Genomic DNA, 18,077 nt, shown 5'->3' on the forward strand with positions numbered 1-18,077 from the left:
TGAACGGTAGTGTACAGAAATAGACACTGACATGTAACAGGAAGTATCACTCTCGTTCTCTTCCTGTCAACGAGCCCTGTTTTAATATCTAGCTTTGTCAATAAAAGGTAAAGTTTCCTAATCAGTTTGTTCTGTTCTCTGAGTCGCTGCCACAGGACATTACATTAATATTCAGTTTTGTTGGTTTTACAAGCTTTTAAAAAAGTTTCTCCACGTCTGTTATCACTCATTATATATTTTAAATCGAATTCAAGCGTAGAACTCAACTTGAAAAACCACAGATATATGGAAGGAAGTTTTACTGAGTGAATCGTCAATCAACAAGTCATAATTTGAATATAGTTATCATTTTAATATTTATAGAATAATGAAATAAGCAAATTATTAACAAACATTTTTTAAACAAGCTACATTAATGAAACAGTCACATAGTGCAACAAGAACAGAGCAATAAAACTATATTTGAAGAAGAAATGTGATAAAAATGTAGTGTTTACCTCGGGCTTCATATGCGTGAAGCAGAGAAATGACAAAGAGAAGAATGATGGGATGCATTCTGTCAAATGTGCCGTACGAGGAAGTGGATCCGAGTTTAGACCTCAATCAGCCCAGCAGCAGTCAGGTGCTCGTCTCTCATCCACACGGCTCAGTGTTTTCAAACTGACTCACGGAAATACCTCAGGTTTATGAATATGTTTAGTAAAATCTGCAGTGAGGAGGTGTAAACACTGTGGCGTGGCCTAATACTCAGAGTGTCATCCACATGAACCAAAACATGACAATAGATGAATAACAATGATTGTCTCCTAACAAGAGAACATATCGAGGTCTGTCAGTAAACACTTTGATCTTGTTCAAGTTTTGATAATGTGAGGAACTGACTGCTGGTTTCAGGGGAGATGTTTCAGCACCAGGACAGACTGCTTGGTGGATTGTGTGGAACATCGTGGTTTGTTTTTCATGTGTCGCGTGAGGGAAGCGAAATGAGGTATGGCAACAGCGCCACCTGGCGACTTTCACCTCCAGGAAAGGTGCAACAGCAACAAAGGTTCGTTGATGTCACGAGGCAAGAGAGGCTTTACTTGTAGAAAAGACACAACTTTTATTTAACTTAATAAATGCATAATTCAACAAAAGCTAAATGAAACAACAATCACCAGAAACAAAACCATCACATGAAGTTAAACACTGAGACAAGAGAAGAGCACCGGGACTTTTGAGTGAGTGAGTGAGAGAGAGAGAGAGAGAGAGAGAGAGAGAGAGAGAGAGAGAGAGAGAGAGAGAGAGAGAGAGAGAGAGAATTGTGTTAAAATGTTATTTTTTGGTCTGTTAAACCTTCCTCGTCATCATATTAGTATTGTTTACATATGTTTTGTAAATTTCAGGATGTTGATTTAACTAAAACATTTATAATCCCCAATATTTTTTTAAACACTTGGGTGAAGTAAGAACTTTATTGTACGTGCACCAACACTGGACACTCATCAAAAATAATGTAGCAGCCAAAATCACTTTAGGTTTTTATTGAGTTTTTCATGAAAATTTGGTCAAATTGACACAATGTACAATAAAAGAATATTAAACTCTCTTTTTAAAAAAATAAAAAATCTAATTATACAAGACTCAATCGAGATTAACTTAAAGGAACAATTCAAAGAACCATTACAAACTTTTGTCTTTTAAAACATTGAAAAGCTGCTTAAGCTGCAACACGTGAATGAGTTGAACCAGGTCTTTAGAAAGAATAAGTACACATCTGTACGAGAAATACAATATTTACAACAGCATTCATCCAAAATGTCAAACACTCATCAGGAATCTTTTTCAATAAGATATGAAATAAATTACAATATATTACAATAACAGTTTTAAAGTGGGCGGAGCTGTTCCAGATGCTCCTGGTTCTGGTTCTGGATGAAAACAAAAAAATAACTTCCCAGGGAAAATATAACATGACTCACGGCAACAATAATACTGAAATTGTCCAAAGGCAGAATGTGGAAGACAATTTCAGATTTTCTTCAGGCCAGGGCCGACTTGTCCACCTGAGCATACAGGCTCCAGGCTGAGTCGTGTCTCCGGCCTCAGTGGATTTCATGGACCTGCTTCGATCAAACTGTAGATGGAGGACGGAGAAGGAGCTGCAGCATCATCGGTTGGATTCTGATCCAGAAGTGGTGTTCACGATTTTGACCTGGAGAGATAAAGTCAAATAAAAGTTTGTTCACAGTTCAACGTACTGTGGCAACAAGTAAAGTAATCTCACTTAGACAGATGTTAGAAAAGATCACGTAACTTTACCTGAGCATTTTCGTACACTGTATTTTCCGTGTCCACACTTTCATCTGCAAGAAGGTCACAAAGAATGTTCATTGGCTTTAAATCACAAATTAATTTAGACTGTTTTCTACTGAATCACATTTACATCACTGCACCCACTGATTTTGGTTTTCGTGTGTTTTGTCATTTTTGTGATTTTGGTGACCCCTAGTGGTTTTATATATACACAGCATTGCTTTTCTAAAATTCTGTTGATAGACAGATACAATCAAATAAAACCTACACACACAGACATTCATCTTGATATTATCTATATAATAAAATAATGAAGAAGTGGATTCCCATCCGTACTGTAAACTGGGAAAGGATCTCAGATATTGTCAATGACCCTAAAGGTGGTGGATCAGTGAATAAAGTGAAGGACACAGTTAAAATGCTGAATTCCCATTTACAATATTTGCAGAGTTGAATTTTTACTCTAACGTACGTTTTCCTTTTATTCGATATCCAACAAAAGCTGCTGTTATGGCAATTATCACCAAAACCTTAATGACAGTGACAGAGACAAAGGCGATGAAAGCGCCCGGTGGTTCAGGGGCTGTAATGGAAAACAGAAAAACTGATTTTAGTTATTTTCAGAACTTATTCACTTTGACACGTAAAAATATTTCTTAAAAAATAAATTACATGCTCTAAATTCAACTCACAACTCTGCATTATTACCATAAAAATATAATTTATAATTTACATATAATCTGTACAGTACTTTTCTTACCAAAGTTAAAAGTGTTACAAAGGAATTTAACAACAATTAAAACAGAGATAAAAGTAGTTTTTTCTTTTAAATAAAGTAAAGTTGAGAATTTGTCGTAGTTATAATCCAAGCAGCAGCATTTTGAACCAATTGAAGGAGAAAGTCTTTATCTAGTCTTTAAATGTTGGGAAAGATTTAATATTTCAAAATGAACTTAAGTTGAACACAACCTTCTATAAAACAAAGTTATCAGCTGCTTGTGCTGTCGGTCACTACCAGGATTTGAGAAACAAAAGTCCTAATCATTGTTGTGTGCTCGTCCGAGCTTGACCTGGTTGCTATGGTTACAGATAACTGAAGCCTTTGGACAGGTAGACACGGAGGAGGTGCCTGAGGTCGTGACCTTGGACCTCTCTCCTCCTCCTCCTGGCTGCAGGTGTTGGTGTCACATCTAAAAGTGCTGTTGATGCGATGGGAGTCCTGTGTGCTGCAGGTCACTGTGAGAGTTACAGGAGTCGGAGCTCGAGAGAGAGTTCACTGTCCCATTAACCGGAGACACTGGATCTGAGGGGAGGGACACAGGCATTAATGGGTTTAGAAGTTGGGCAGCTACTCTGTGTCGATATTTAAAATCTGAAGAAACCTACCTTGAACTGTGGCTGTATTTACCCACATAAGTTTTTGATCCCGAAAACACCTGCAGTGTAACGTCCACTGTCGTCTTATTGCACATTCTTCAAAAGCAAAGAGTGATTTTGAAGAAAAATCTCGATTCTTCCATCATAGGGGCCAATTGTGTTTGTTCGTTATCATCAAATAATCTAAATATGTTTGAATCATTAAATCTCCATCTAAAATCACTCCGTTTAACTATTTTAACAGGAGCCATGACGTTGAGAAGCAGATCCTTCCCTTCTGCACAAATACAGGAGTCACAGTGTCGGAGCCTGTAGAAACAACACAGCATCACTTTATTAGAAAGAAAGACTTTGATTTAAACTGTAGTTTGTGTCCATTTCTACTTCTACTCATTAAACAGAGACTCATGATACAAAACTACCTTGGCCCAGCAGTTGTGTTTGCCCTGTCTGTTGGTTGGTTGGTTTAATGATCAGCAGGTTTACTTAGAAACTGGATTTCCACAAGACTTGGTGGAAGGATGGGACATGGGCCAAGAAAGTTACATTTCAGGAAGATTCAGGATTTATTTTTGAGACGGGCTGTTTTATATTTTCCATGATTTCCCAGGGAATGAAATCAGGCATATTGAGGGACTGAGACTTCTGATTACTTTAGTGCAGCTTGACTGAATTTAAGAACTTCTGGACCTCGGCGGAGGTAAATTGACATTCTAGTGTCTACAAATCTATTTTATTTGTATTGTTTTCTCTTTGAACTTATTTCTGAAAGAGGAAGAGACTCTGCAACGGTAGATGTTCCTCAACAGCTCTTTTCTCACACGGAAAATGTCAGTGGACGTGCAGAAATAGAGACACAGACAGACAGACAGACAGACAGACAGACAGACAGACAGACAGACAGACAGACAGACAGACACTGACCTGTAACAGGAAGCATCACTCTCGTTTCCCTTTCTGTCACTGAGCCCTGTTTTAATATCTAGCTTTGTCTATAAAAGGTAAAGTTTCCTCATCATTCTGTTCTGTTCTCTGAGTTGCTGCCACAGGACATTACATTAATATTCAGTTTTGTTGGTTTTACAAGCTTTTAATAAAGTTTCTCCACGTCTGTTATCAATCATTATATATTTTATAACGAAATTCAAGCGTAGAACTCAACTTGAAAAACCACAGATATATGGAAGGAAGTTTTACTGAGTGAATCGTCAATCAACAAGTCATAATTTGAATATAGTTATCATTTTAATATTTATAGAATAATGAAATAAACAATTATTAACAACAACACAATTATAAACAAGGTACATTGCTGAAACAGTCACAAAGTGCAACAAGAACAGAGCAATAAAACTATATTTGAAGAAATGTGATCAAAATGTCGTGTTTACCTAGGGCTTCATATGTGAAGCAGAGAAATGACAAAGAGAAGAATGATGGGATGCATTCTGTCAAATGTCCGTCTAGGAAGTGGATCAGAGTTTAGACCTCAATCAGCCCAGCAGCAGTCAGGGTGTCTGTGGGCGTGGCCTAATAGAGTGTCATCCACATGAACCAAAACATGACAATAGATGAATAACAATGATTGTCTCTAACAAGAGAACATATCAGGGTCTGTCAGTAAACACTTTGATCTTGTTCAAGTTTTGATAATGTGAGGAACTGACTGCTGGTTTCAGGAGATGTTTCAGCACCAGGACAGACTGCTTGGTGGATTGTGTGGAACATCGTGGTTTGTTTTTCATGTGTCGCGTGAGGGAAGCGGGGAAATGAGGTATTGCAACAGCGCCACCTGGCGACTTTCCCCTCCAGGAAAGGTGCAACAGCAACAGCACAGGTTCGTTGATGTCACGAGGCAAGAGACGGCTTTACTTGTGTAATGGGGTCAATCCTTAATAAAAAGCTTTAGCTAAAACAGGATAGTTTTAGCAGTGTTACTTTACCAGTTATGCTTACATATCATTGTAGATATAAAATCACAGCTCTAATTAACCTGACAGGACGGCGATGCCTATAGGATGAGGGGAGTTGGCGAAGTTTATTTAGGGACACCGTAGTCGCTCTCTCGCTCTCTCTCTCTCTCTGCACGGCCGGTCCTGTGAGGAAGTGTAGCGTGGGCTCAGCAGGTGTGGACGCAAATTGTTTGTTGCGAGCCCAGCGTACAGCTGTGTGTGTGTGTGTGTGTGTGCGCGCCCGTGTGTGTGAGAGACGGCATCAGCGTCGCCATACAGGCACGCTGTAATAATCTCAGCGTGTACACACAAACTAATGGGAACGATACTTGTAAATGAGCCCAACATTTATCCAGAGTCTATACTATTGTGTCTGTGACATTAAGTGTAATTGTCCTTTTCCTGTTTTAGTACTTGTCATCACGACAATAAGGACGGCATGGGTCTCTGCTTTATTTAAATGAATTGAAGGTATGGCATAATGATGTGTTTTATATTTGTAAATGTTTTTAAACATTTTGATAAACTTGTTTAATAATTGTGTGACCTAATATGACATGTTTGTTTCATAGGGCTGCCTTCTGGCAGAATATTTACGGTCACTGTTTTTTCCCACATTTAGATTTCATTTAGATGATTTGGCCTTGTTTAGATTTAGTTTCTTTCTGATTAATTGGTTTGATTTCTGGTTTGTTTGTTTATTTTGTTCTTTGTTCTATGGGTAATGTGCAATGTGGTTGTGGTACTGTGCAATTCTGGTTTAATGGCTTGAATATTGGTGAATTATTGGCTCCGTAAACTAGAGGCCCTCTTCTGTTATTTCAGTGTATAATATCGCTTGCAGTGATAATCCACTGGTGCAATCACACCAGTATTGGGATTCTTAAAGTGTGCTGTGTTTGTTTTATGCGTGATATTTTAGCTTTGTTAAATTGGGTCTGGAGCCTTTAATTTCTCTCTTTTTAATCTGTTATTTATATCAAGTATAGGCCAGTACTCCCTACATTGCACATGATCCTGTGCTGTTTGATCAGTCTTTTTAACTCTTTTGTCCAACTTGAATAAATTGTCTATTTCTGGAATCATCAGCCTCCCGTCCCGTTTATTCTGGATATATGTGGTGAACCCAATTGGCATTCAACTGTCACACTAAACTTTTGACCACTACAGAATTGGCGTTGTTGGCAGGGTCGGAGGCTGAATATACAATTTTTCTGTTTATTTTCAATATTTTTTTATTGTGTTTGTTTTTTTTTGGGGCCCTATTGATTAGTAGAAACTAGGCCAGAGTGGGAAAAGACAGTGGCTGGTCTACAGGTGAAGAGGACCACGGGGCTGATTTGAAGATCTCTCAACATACTGACTGTTTATTGGGAGGATGGAAGAAGTACAGGCTCTTATGGAGCAGCTGCAACAGCTGAAAACAGCCAATGAACAGTTGAGAGAGCAGTTGCAGAACCAATCAGAGTTACCTGAACCAGTTCCAGGGTCATCCACTACTTCTCTAATGTGGTTCCAGCAGGCAGCCTAGCCTGTGATGCAACCAACCTCCGTTATGTTTATGTACCTAGAAAGCGTGCCCCATGTTCACTGGTAAAATGTCAGTTGATCTGTTAACAGTTGAACAATGGATTGAAGAAGTACGTAGATGTCTGGAGGTTCGGCATATGCCAGTACTTGAACAGTTGCTGTTTATCACAGACCATTTAGATGGAGGTGCCAAGTCAGAGATAAATTTTCACTCTCGTGCCGACAGAAGTACTCCTGAAAAAATCTTTCGGATTTTAAGAGAAAACTATAGTTGAGCTCAGTCCTATGTTGCGGCACAGTTACAGTTTTTCCAACGTACTCAGCGTGAGGGTGAATTTTGCGTGATTACTCGCATGCCCTTAAGTCCTTAATGGATTTAGCGTCGTAAAACGCCTGGTGGTATCCCCAACTCTGATGTCTTGTTGCGTGATCAGTTTATTGAACATGTGCTTGATGATATTTGCGTAGAGAGTTGAAGCAGCATGTGGTCCAACAACCAAGTATTCCTTTCGTAAACCTTCGGGCTATTGCTATTAGGTGGGCAGAAACAAGTAGACAGGGAGGTAAAATTAGACCTCGGGTCTACTCTTGTGACACATACTCCCAGGCAGTGGATAGTTCTGAGGGTAGCACAAATGCGGTCACTGCTAGCTCTAATGATGAAATGGCAGAGATAAAAGAGTGCCTTCGCAAACAACAAGCTCAATTAGATACTATTATGAAGCATGTCACTGCCCAGTCCTCTCAGCCTACTCAGAGCCCTGTAGCCCTGACCCAAGCTAAGCAGTTACGATTTCCAACAGATGGCAAACTAATTTGTCACCGTTGTAATAGAGCAGGCCACATAGCCAGGTTCTGTAGGGTAAACCTAACTGCTACTACAACCCGTGAAGGATCTGTTTATGAAGTGGGGGTGCACAGACAGGTAGGGGGAGGGGGTTCTGATTCTCAGCCATCGGGAAACTAGACCCCTCTGGTGCAGAGAGCCAGGCATCAGAAAAGGGTTTTGTGAGCTCACCTGAAGACCAAATGGATGATCACTCTCGACTTATAGGAGATTGCCCAGTTGTGAAAATCAACATGGGGGGTGTGGTGGTGTCCTGCCTTTTGGATACCGGGTCAATGGTAACCACGATCAGAGAAAGCTTCTTTGAGAAACACTTCAGGTCGCAGGGTGTTGGGCTTCTAAAGACATGTCACTGGTTACGTCTTAAGGCAGCCAATGGACTAAAAATCCCTTATCTAGGATATATGGAGCTCAATGTGACTGTTTTGGGTAAAACCCTCTCTCAAATGGGCGTGCTAGTTGTAGAGGACCCCTAGATGAGCCCACACCACAGCAGCAGGCAGTATCTGGCCTCTTGGGAATGAACATCATTCGCCACTGTTACCATCTGCTTTTGAACAGTATGGACCTCGTCTTTTGAGTCACCTGTCCTACAAGCTGCTAGTAAGGAGTGGAAAGAAACTCTTTCCATGTGTCATCGCATTGAGGCTTGAACACACAGGGGTGCTTGGGTATAGCCAAAGTCCATGGTCGAGCTGTTCGCGTTCCTGCTGGTTCCCTGAAATGGATACGCACTTCCTGTCCCTGCACTTTCAACACCACCCTCCCATTAGTGCTCCTGGAACCCTAGCAAAAGGAAATCCTCTCCCAGCAGGTGCCCTTGTATCTGCAGCCCTTCTTTCTGTCCACCAGGGCATGGTGGAAATTCCTGTAGTCAATGTGGGAACTGAAGATGTTTGGCTGCAACCTCATACACAGCTGGGTGAGCCGCATGGTTGACCTGCCAAAATCAAAGAGCTCTATCCTTATCAGGAAATAGACGACCAGAACACGCTAGCAGTGATTCAGGAGGTGACTGCAGTGAGCCCCGGCCATTGATCTGTCTAGGCTGTCATGGCCTAGCCCTCCCTCTGAGCAGACGAAACAATGTATAGAGCTTTGCAGAAGCATATCACAGTTTTTAGTCAGGAGAGGAGACCTGGGATGTACCACGCTGGTAGGCATGAAATTCCTATAGTGGATGACGCCCAGTTAGGCAAGCGCTATCGCAGGCTCCCGCCGTCACAGTATGAGCAAGTCAAAACTCACATTCAGGAGTTGTTGGACAGAGGGTTGTAAGCATAGCTGCAGCCCATACTCCTCCTCGATTGTGGTAGTTTTTAAAAACTGGAGAAATTCGCTTGTGTGTGGACTATAGGTTGCTCAATGCCAAAACAAGGAAGGATGCTTATCCGCTGCCCGAATCGAAGAATCTTTGGATGCCCTCACAGGCGCTCAGTGGTTTTCAACATTGGATCTTGCAAGCGGCTACAACCAAGTACCCATGGCAGAAAAGGACAAAGCAAAGACTGCTTTTGCACCCCTTTTGGACTTTTGAGTTTAATCGGATGCCGTTTGGGTTATGTAATGCCCTAGTACGTTTCAAGGTTGATGGAGGATCTTTGGAGACCAAAGTTTTCAGTCCTTGCTTTTATATCTGGACGACATTGTTATTTTTTCACAAACTTTTGACCAGCATCTCCAACGTCTCGAGTTGGTGCTAACTCGTCTCAAAGAGCACCATCTGAAATTGAAGCTAAGTAAATGTCACTTTTTTCAATCTGAGGTCAAATACCTGGGTCATGTCATCTCAGCATCTGGCGTTGCCACTGACCCTTCTAAGATTAGTGCAGTGGCTGAATGGGCACAACCCACTACTTGTACAAGCTTCAATCATTTTTGGGATTCGCATCCTATTATCGCCGCTTTGTGGAAGGTTTTGCGAGGTATGCTGCTCCCCTCCACCGGTTGGTGGCGAAATGGATGGCACCAGAAGAAGCAGAACCCTTGGAAAGCGCCATTATAGGCGACCGTTGGAGTAATGAGTGTGAAAATGCTTTCCAAACACTCAAGAGACTGCTTGTGACCGCGCCAGTTCTGGGATATGCTGACTTCACCAAACCCTTTGTCCTTGAAATCGATGCTAGCCATGCTGGACTTGGTGCTGTGTTATCCCAGGACCATGATGGAAAGCGGCGACCAATTGCTTTTGCAAGCAGAGGCCTGCACGGAAAGAAACATGTCCAACTACAGCTCCAGAAAGCTAGAATTCCTGGCCCTTAAATGGGCGGTGACCCAAAAATTCCGAGAGTATCTGCTTGGACAGAAATTTGTAGTGTTCACTGATAACAACCCCCTCAGCTACCTGCAGTCAGCTAAACTGGGGGCAGTGGAGCAAAGGTGGGCATCGGAGTTGGCAGTTTTTGATTTTGAGATCAAGTACCGCCCAGGACCAACCAATCGCAATGCAGATGCTTTGTCCGCCAGTTGCACTCTCAGAGCACATCACTTTTATTCCCGGCTTGAAGGTGCGGCTAGAAGTCCACGAACCAGCAAAGTCTTACTTGAAAGTGCCCACGCCATGGCTGCAACCTGCCAAGCGATAGCTGCTTTCCCATCACGGCCCAAAGCTGACCTAATTGCTCTACAGGCCACAGATCCAGTAATCGGTACCTTCCTACAATATTGGAAGAGGGGCACACCTCAACTAAACAAGAAATGGCCAATGCTGGTAGGCGTAAAGAAGCTGGTGCAGCAGTGGTCCAAAATAAAGTCAAAGGATGGTGTCCTATACCGTCAAATACAGCTACCAAGGAAGGACAAGTGGTGTTCCAACTCCTGCTGCCTCAATGCCTGCATGGAGAGGTACTTAAAAGCCTTCACGATGACCAGGGCCACCAAGGCATTGAGCGTACTAACAGTCTGGTGAGGCAGAGGTGTTTTTGGCCATTTATGGGAAGTGACATTGACAGATACTGTCGGGAGTGTAACCGGTGCACACTGGCTAAGTAGTACAACCAAAAGTCCGTACATTCAGGGGAGTCTGTTAGCCTCTAAACCATTGGAAGTCATTGCCATCGATTTCACTGTATTGGATAAGGCCAGTGACGGAAGAGGAAACGTGCTGGTGGTCACGGATGTGTTTTCAAAGTTTTCCAAGCATTCCCAACACCAGACCAGCGGGCCAGTACAGTAGCCCGTGTGTTGACTGAAAAGTGGTTCTACATTTATGGCGTACCCAAACGCATCCACAGTGATCAGGAAAGTGTTTTGAAGGGACCTTTTGAAAAGACTGTGTCAACTGTATGGAATAGAGAAAAGTAGAACCACACCTTATCACCCCGAGGGCAATGGACAATGTGAAAGATTTAATCGAACATTGCATGACTTGTTACGCACCCTCCCCAGGAAAGAAGAAAAATGGCCAAAATACCTACCTCAGGTTCTTTGTGCATATAATACCACAGAGCACCAATCCACTGGTTATTCACCATATGAGCTGATGTTTGGCCAGAAGGCACAATTACCTGTGGATTTCCTGTTGGGCGCATCACAGGAGGAACCCACCGTCTAGGTCGGCAGAGGATTGGATGGATGAACATCAAAATCATCTGAGTTCAGTCTATCTTCATGTTAAGGAACGACTCCAGCAAGCAGCAGAACAGAGGAACAGACACTATCAGCCAAACGCAACTTCTCTTCTCGCTCCTGGAACCCTGGTCTACAGGAAAAGTCACCCCATAGGACGCCACAAAATTCAGGATGCCTGGGATCCAGCTGTGTATGTGGTGGTGAAAAACATGGATAAAGAAGGAAGGGTATATAAAATATGCCCCAGAGATGGTGCTGGCCCAGAAAAGAATCTTAACAGGTCAGAACTTAGGGACTTACCAGCACTCACCATCAATAGGCCCATGACCCAAAACCAACCGGTACCTGATCCAGGCCTGGTCGATGATCCACCGGATTTTAATAAAGGCAGCGAAGACTATGACTCAGGTGGGTCGTAATCACCATGGAACCCGAGTGGTGTAGAGTTCAGGCCCCCTCCCTCACTCCCCTTGAGCTAAATGGTCAAACCATGGGCACAGAATTACATAGCTCTGGCACCCCACTATCCAGTTCAGATCACAGCCAAGAAAATGGCCCAAACAATGTTAATATAGTAGCAACAGGGCAGCCAAACATATCACAAAGTAGGCCCCAAAAGGAACACCGCTGCAAGTCACACCAACCCTTTTAACCTTCCGAGGTCAGTAAATGAAACCATTGATACCTCAGTTAGAACCTTGCAGGTGAGCCACGCTGCAAATCATCACGTTGTTGCGACAGTGTTTAGACCTGGTTGTAATTTGTCACCGGGACGGTGACCATAAGTGGGGCCATTGTAATGGGGTCAATCCTTAATAAAAGCTTAGCTAAAACAGGATAGTTTTAGCAGTGTTACTTTACCAGTTATGCTTACATATCATTGTAGATATAAAATCACAGCTCTAATTAACCTGACAGGACGGCGATGCCTATAGGATGAGGGGAGTTGGCGAAGTTTATTTAGGGACACCGTAGTCGCCTGCTCTCTCTCCTCTCTCTCTCTGCACGGCCGGTCCTGTGGGGAAGTGTAGCGTGGGCTCAGCAGGTGTGGTTGGTGTTTGTTGCAAGCCCAGCGTACAGCTGTGTGTGTGTGTGTGTGTGCGCGCCCGTGTGTGTGAGAGACGGCATCAGCGTCGCCATACAGGCACGCTGTAATAATCTCAGCGTGTACACACAAACTAATGGGAACGATACTTGTAAGTAATGCGCCGCAACATTTATCCAGAGTCTATACTATTGTGTCTGTGACATTAAGTGTAATTGTCCTTTTCCTGTTTTAGTACTTGTCATCACGACAATAAGGACGGCATGGGTCTCTGCTTTATTTAAATGAATTGAAGGTATGGCATAATGATGTGTTTTATATTTGTAAATGTTTTTAAACATTTTGATAAACTTGTTTAATAATTGTGTGACCTAATATGACATGTTTGTTTCATAGGGCTGCCTTCTGGCAGAATATTTACGGTCACTGTTTTTTCCCACATTTAGATTTCATTTAGATGATTTGGCCTTGTTTAGATTTAGTTTCTTTCTGATTAATTGGTTTGATTTCTGGTTTGTTTGTTTATTTTGTTCTTTGTTCTATGGGTAATGTGCAATGTGGTTGACGGGTACTGTGCAATTCTGGTTTAATGGCTTGAATATTGGTGAGTTATTGGCTCCGTAAACTAGAGGCCCTCTTCTGTTATTTCAGTGTATAATATCGCTTGCAGTGATAATCCACTGGTGCAATCACACCAGTATTGGGATTCTTAAAGTGTGCTGTGTTTGTTTTATGCGTGATATTTTAGCTTTGTTAAATTGGGTCTGGAGCCTTTAATTTCTCTCTTTTAATCTGTTATTTATATCAAGTATAGGCCGGTACTCCCTACATTGCACATGATCCTGTGCTGTTTGATCAGTCTTTTTAACTCTTTTGTCCAACTTGAATAAATTGTCTATTTCTGGAATCATCAGCCTCCCGTCCCGTTTATTCTGGATATATGTGGTGAACCCAATTGGCATTCAACTGTCACACTAAACTTTTGACCACTACACTTGTAGAAAAGACACAACTTTTATTGAACTTAATAAATGCATAATTCAACAAAAAGCTAAATGAAACAACAATCACCAGAAACAAACCATCACATGAAGTTAAACACTGAGACAAGACTGCAAACCAACAGAACGGGTCGTGAAGAAAACGCAACCACCAGGGATTGGGTCGCCGCCTCAGCCCCACAGCACCTGTCCAACAATAAAAAGATCATCAAACCATGTCACAAGTGTTAAATGCTGATGAAAACAAACATAAAATAAATAATAAACCAAATCCAAACCAATGTAAAGAACAATTTGAAAGTCCTCTGAGGTGGTCACTCTGAGCTTCTAATCAAATGAGCAGCATGTGTAAGTAACATGTACATTTTATTAAATTTTCGACCCAGGAGCCTAGTGCTTGTTTTTATTTCTGAAGGTCGCTAAATGCTAAATTATCTAGCTGGTACTATACAACTGCTGTTAGCTGGCAGCAGGTGTGCTGTTTGGGTAACCTAACTAACTGTGCTGCTAACTAACCAGCAGGTAAGCTGTCACTTAACCAGCTCACCCTCAACTCATGTAATGCACTGTGTCTACATTAGCCGCTTGTATAGTTTGCTGTATGTGCTTGTATCCTTAGCCGCACATGTTGGTATTGTTAGCTGCTAGCGTTAGCCGCATGCGCTAGTATAATGAGCTGCACGTCCTGGCTTGGTAAGAAAGAAATGCCTAATTTTGAATAACTTATTTGTAAACAAATTGCTCTAGATATACAGGTTCAGTTGCCCAAGCTTTCAAATATTGCAAGTTCTCTAGTGGATGGTCTTATGTATGGGAGGGGTTGCAAGGAGTCAAAGTGTTTCTTCTGTAGATTGACCAAGACTTCACCATGATGTTTGGAGAGGAGGCTTCTGGGAGATTTTTGGCAAAATGGCCCACTTTCTTCCAACCAAGGATCTTGGCAGACTGCAAGAACCAGAATTCTAATGAGCATGTTGAAGACCTCTTGTCTGCACAACAAAATTCAAATGAGTTGGGTAAGTGTTTCCTCTTTAAAAGCTTCTGAGACCTTTAAATCAAATCTGTTGCATAATCATGATTTAAGTGTATTTTCATTTGTAAATTATTCTGACAATGTTATATTTTCATGTACTTTGCACCAAGGTTGGGACAGTGACCTGTCAAGCATTCTGCTGTTGGTTCACCTACTTCCCCCAACCTCAAAAGGCCACAAGAAGAATGCTAAGATTAGCTCATATCACGCTGTCAATCATGTTGTGAGATATCTGAGGGTAGGCATTATTATTATTTTTTTTTATGCAATTGTTATAACAATGACACCACTTTTATTTGAGTGCTTTCTCATAGTGCTCTATATCTCTACTTTTTGCAGGTTGGAACCAGTGTTGAGACCTTCCTTGCACGTTTGGAACCAGGACAGCCCTTCCTGCTGTAGCGTTGGAGAACAGAAGAACAACATCCAACGGTTCTGTCATCGCTGACCACAAGGCCATCCCTTGCAATGCCCAAACATCCCTGGCCACCTTCGATGAACTCTTCAAAGCACACTTCATCTTCAGTGTTAACTATCAACAGCTTCTACACGTTCATCCAAACCACGGTGTTCAACATAGACGTGGAAGTGCCAAGGAATGTCCCAGAGTCAAAGAGCTCAGAGCAAGGTTCCTGCACACTGACATTTGAAGTGACACACATCGTTGGATTTAAAATGCTCATTTGTTTTATTTGTAAGTGACACCACAAAAGTTCTGCATTGCTATGTCAGCATTTGAAATGTCACCATGGTTTGTATCCGGGAAAGACATTACGTTTGAAATGTGGTGAGCCGGAATGTTCCTTATCATTTTGCACTTATTCAGGGTTAAAGAAACACCTCATCCGTTTGCACAGGGACACTGGTTTGACAAATACTATGGACAATGTGGACACTCAAAGAGAAAGGGATGAGCCTTCAAGTACTCAGGCAGTCTGTACTGACACTCCAGTAACCAGAATGTGTGGTTCTGTTGTAGCGAAGTTACAAGCATCAGGTGTTGCTGAGAGCACTGTCAAAGCAATGGTAGTTTATTCCAAAGCATCACTTTATGATACATTCTCCAAGGTATATTCGAAAAATAGGTCCACTCCTCCACGTATGGTGCATGAGATTTGAGGCCAAACATAATTTTTTCCAAAAGATCAGTTAAGAATTTCAAAAATATCACAAAAACCTTGGTAAGACAACACCAGAGACAAGTAGCTTATCACTGGGAGAATTTCCATTTTCAGAGGTTTGAGTTTGGTCTAGTGCGGAAGGAAATGATTGACAGCTTGGAGGGTGGTGAGACTTTAAGTGCAGTGTTTAATGTAAATGCACACTGTGACATGTCAACTACTAACTGGGTGAAGAACTATGGAACTGAGTATCACATTGGAATGTTTGTTTTGATTAGAACCGATACAGAAATTTCTGTTCTTGGAAAGATCAACAATATCATTATAAATGAAGATCAAGCTTCGTTTTTGACTTGCAAAGTTGACACACTTTATTTTGATGACCACTTTAATGCATACTGTGTTGAGGAGAGAACTGATTCATTTTCTGTAATTTCTTTGGAGGATTTAATCTATTACAGACCCTATGACAAACAGTTTTCTAATGAGATGGATGAAAAAACATACATATTGCCACATTGCCATATTGTGAACTTTGCTTTTGAGGACTGATGGGAAAAGATGTAAAGCCAATGCTGTGTTATGTGGTGTGCTTACACAAATACAGTTTCATGTTAACTGCAAACTTCTTTGAATTGCTGATTCTTTCTTTCTTGTATATAGTTGTAACAGCCCTGGCGTGAGTCGCTACGTTTAAAAGGACAACAAATTACTAATTTAAATAACAGGATACATACTTGAACATAAATTACAAAATAAACCCAACACAAATAAATCAATCTGTCAGTTACAATAGTTATAGTTTTTAAAGGAATAATATCACACAGTAAGTGGGATTGGGGATTATAAATCGACTCCCTACAGTGTTTTTAAAATATGAATCAACTCTATAAAGAGTTAAATATTGAGTTACATTTTACATCCTCAATAGTGTTAATATGACTTTAACTCTAGTGTTAAAAAAAATCATACTTGTGGTGTTAACTTTGGACACTGCACAATAGTGTTGCTTCAATTTAACACTGGCCAGTGTTGACCGGTGTTAAATTTCAACTATAGAGAGAGTTGCTGGAACTCTGTCTGAGTGTTAATTCTTTAAAACTTTCAAAAGTGTAGTTTTAACTCCCTACAGGTTGGACCTATACAAACACTTGGAAGTTTTGTATTTGACTCTATAGGAGTTGAATAAACACTGTTGTGCATGAGTAGTGTAAAAGGAAGGTTTTTATACAAACAAGACAGAAAGCCGACAGGAAATGTCTGCTGTTTGGAATCATTCCTGGTTGTTGGCTGTTAAACCTTCCTCGTCATCATATTAGTATTTTTTTTAAAGGAAGCATAACACTTTGGTGAAGTAAGAACTTTTTTTTTCATCAAAAATAATGTAGCAGCAAAATCACTTCGGAATTCATCCAAAATGTCAAACACTCATCAGGTATCTTTTTCAATAAGATATGAAATATATTACAATAACAGTTTTAAAGTGGGCGGAGCTGTTCCAGATGCTCCTGGTTCTGGATGAAAAAAAAAAATTCCCAGGGAAAATATAACATGACTCACGGCAACAATAATACTGGAAATTGTCCAAAAGGCAGAATGTGGAAGACAATTTCAGATTTTCTTCAGGCCAGGGCCGACTTGTCCACCTGAGCATACAGGCTCTCAGGCTGAGTCGTGTCTCCGGCCTCAGTGGATTTCATGGACCCAAGTTCGATCAAGCTGTAGATGGAGGACGGAGAAGGAGCTGCAGCATCATCGGTTGGATTCTGATCCATAAGTGGGTTCACGCTTTTGACCTGGAGAGATAAAGTCAAATAAACTCTTTTTGCTACCGAGGTGGTGGCTCCAAAGTTTCCTTTTTCTAAATCACAGATTATATATATCACTATTTTCAGTGGTGTGATCGTACTGTGGCAACAAGTAAAGTAATCTCACTAAGAATCTATATGACTCTTCTATTGCAGTGATGTGATTTTGGCCGGTGGCAGTTTATTGGGAGACACACATTGAGAAGAGTCAGCACACAAGCACAGCTCAGACACACAGGCTACAGACCTCAGAGGGATGTTTGGATGAATGCAGCACGGTGCAGCTGGAAATTCGCCTCTGATCCGCAGCAAAGTGTTTTGTTCGAGCACAAGCAAGCAGCACGAGCAGCGAGACACACGTAGTGCTGCAGGAGCAAGCAACAGGACCAGGATCAGCAAAGGGTCAAAGGTCATGTACAGTAACTACACCCCCTGTCGACAGATGAATTACAGCTGTGGCTTTTATTTTATTCATGTATCTATTTATTTTTTGCCCAT

At 41.4% G+C, this 18,077-nt stretch overlaps 1 protein-coding gene across 7 annotated transcripts in view; it reads right to left on the reverse strand.

Moving 5' to 3' along the window:
* LOC118118181 overlaps window positions 1–18,077 on the reverse strand; it is a 92,936-nt gene that overhangs the window by 47,215 nt on the left and 27,644 nt on the right. For 2 of the 7 annotated variants that reach the window (XM_047341952.1, XM_047341951.1), the window contains one exon: window positions 16,559–17,567. The exons of 3 other annotated variants lie outside the window; for them this stretch is intronic. In XM_047341952.1, the coding sequence (XP_047197908.1) occupies window positions 17,394–17,567 (174 nt within the window). In that variant the 3' untranslated portion in view covers window positions 16,559–17,393. Of the gene's footprint in view, window positions 1–2,061; window positions 2,195–2,301; window positions 2,346–2,767; window positions 2,879–16,558; window positions 17,568–17,826; window positions 17,945–18,077 lie in introns of those variants that run through there. 2 more of the 7 variants (XM_047341958.1, XM_047341954.1) reach the window with 2 other exon arrangements.

This window comes from Hippoglossus stenolepis, chromosome 11 (assembly GCF_022539355.2).
Source record: "Hippoglossus stenolepis isolate QCI-W04-F060 chromosome 11, HSTE1.2, whole genome shotgun sequence".
Taxonomy (NCBI): Eukaryota; Metazoa; Chordata; class Actinopteri; order Pleuronectiformes; family Pleuronectidae; genus Hippoglossus; species Hippoglossus stenolepis.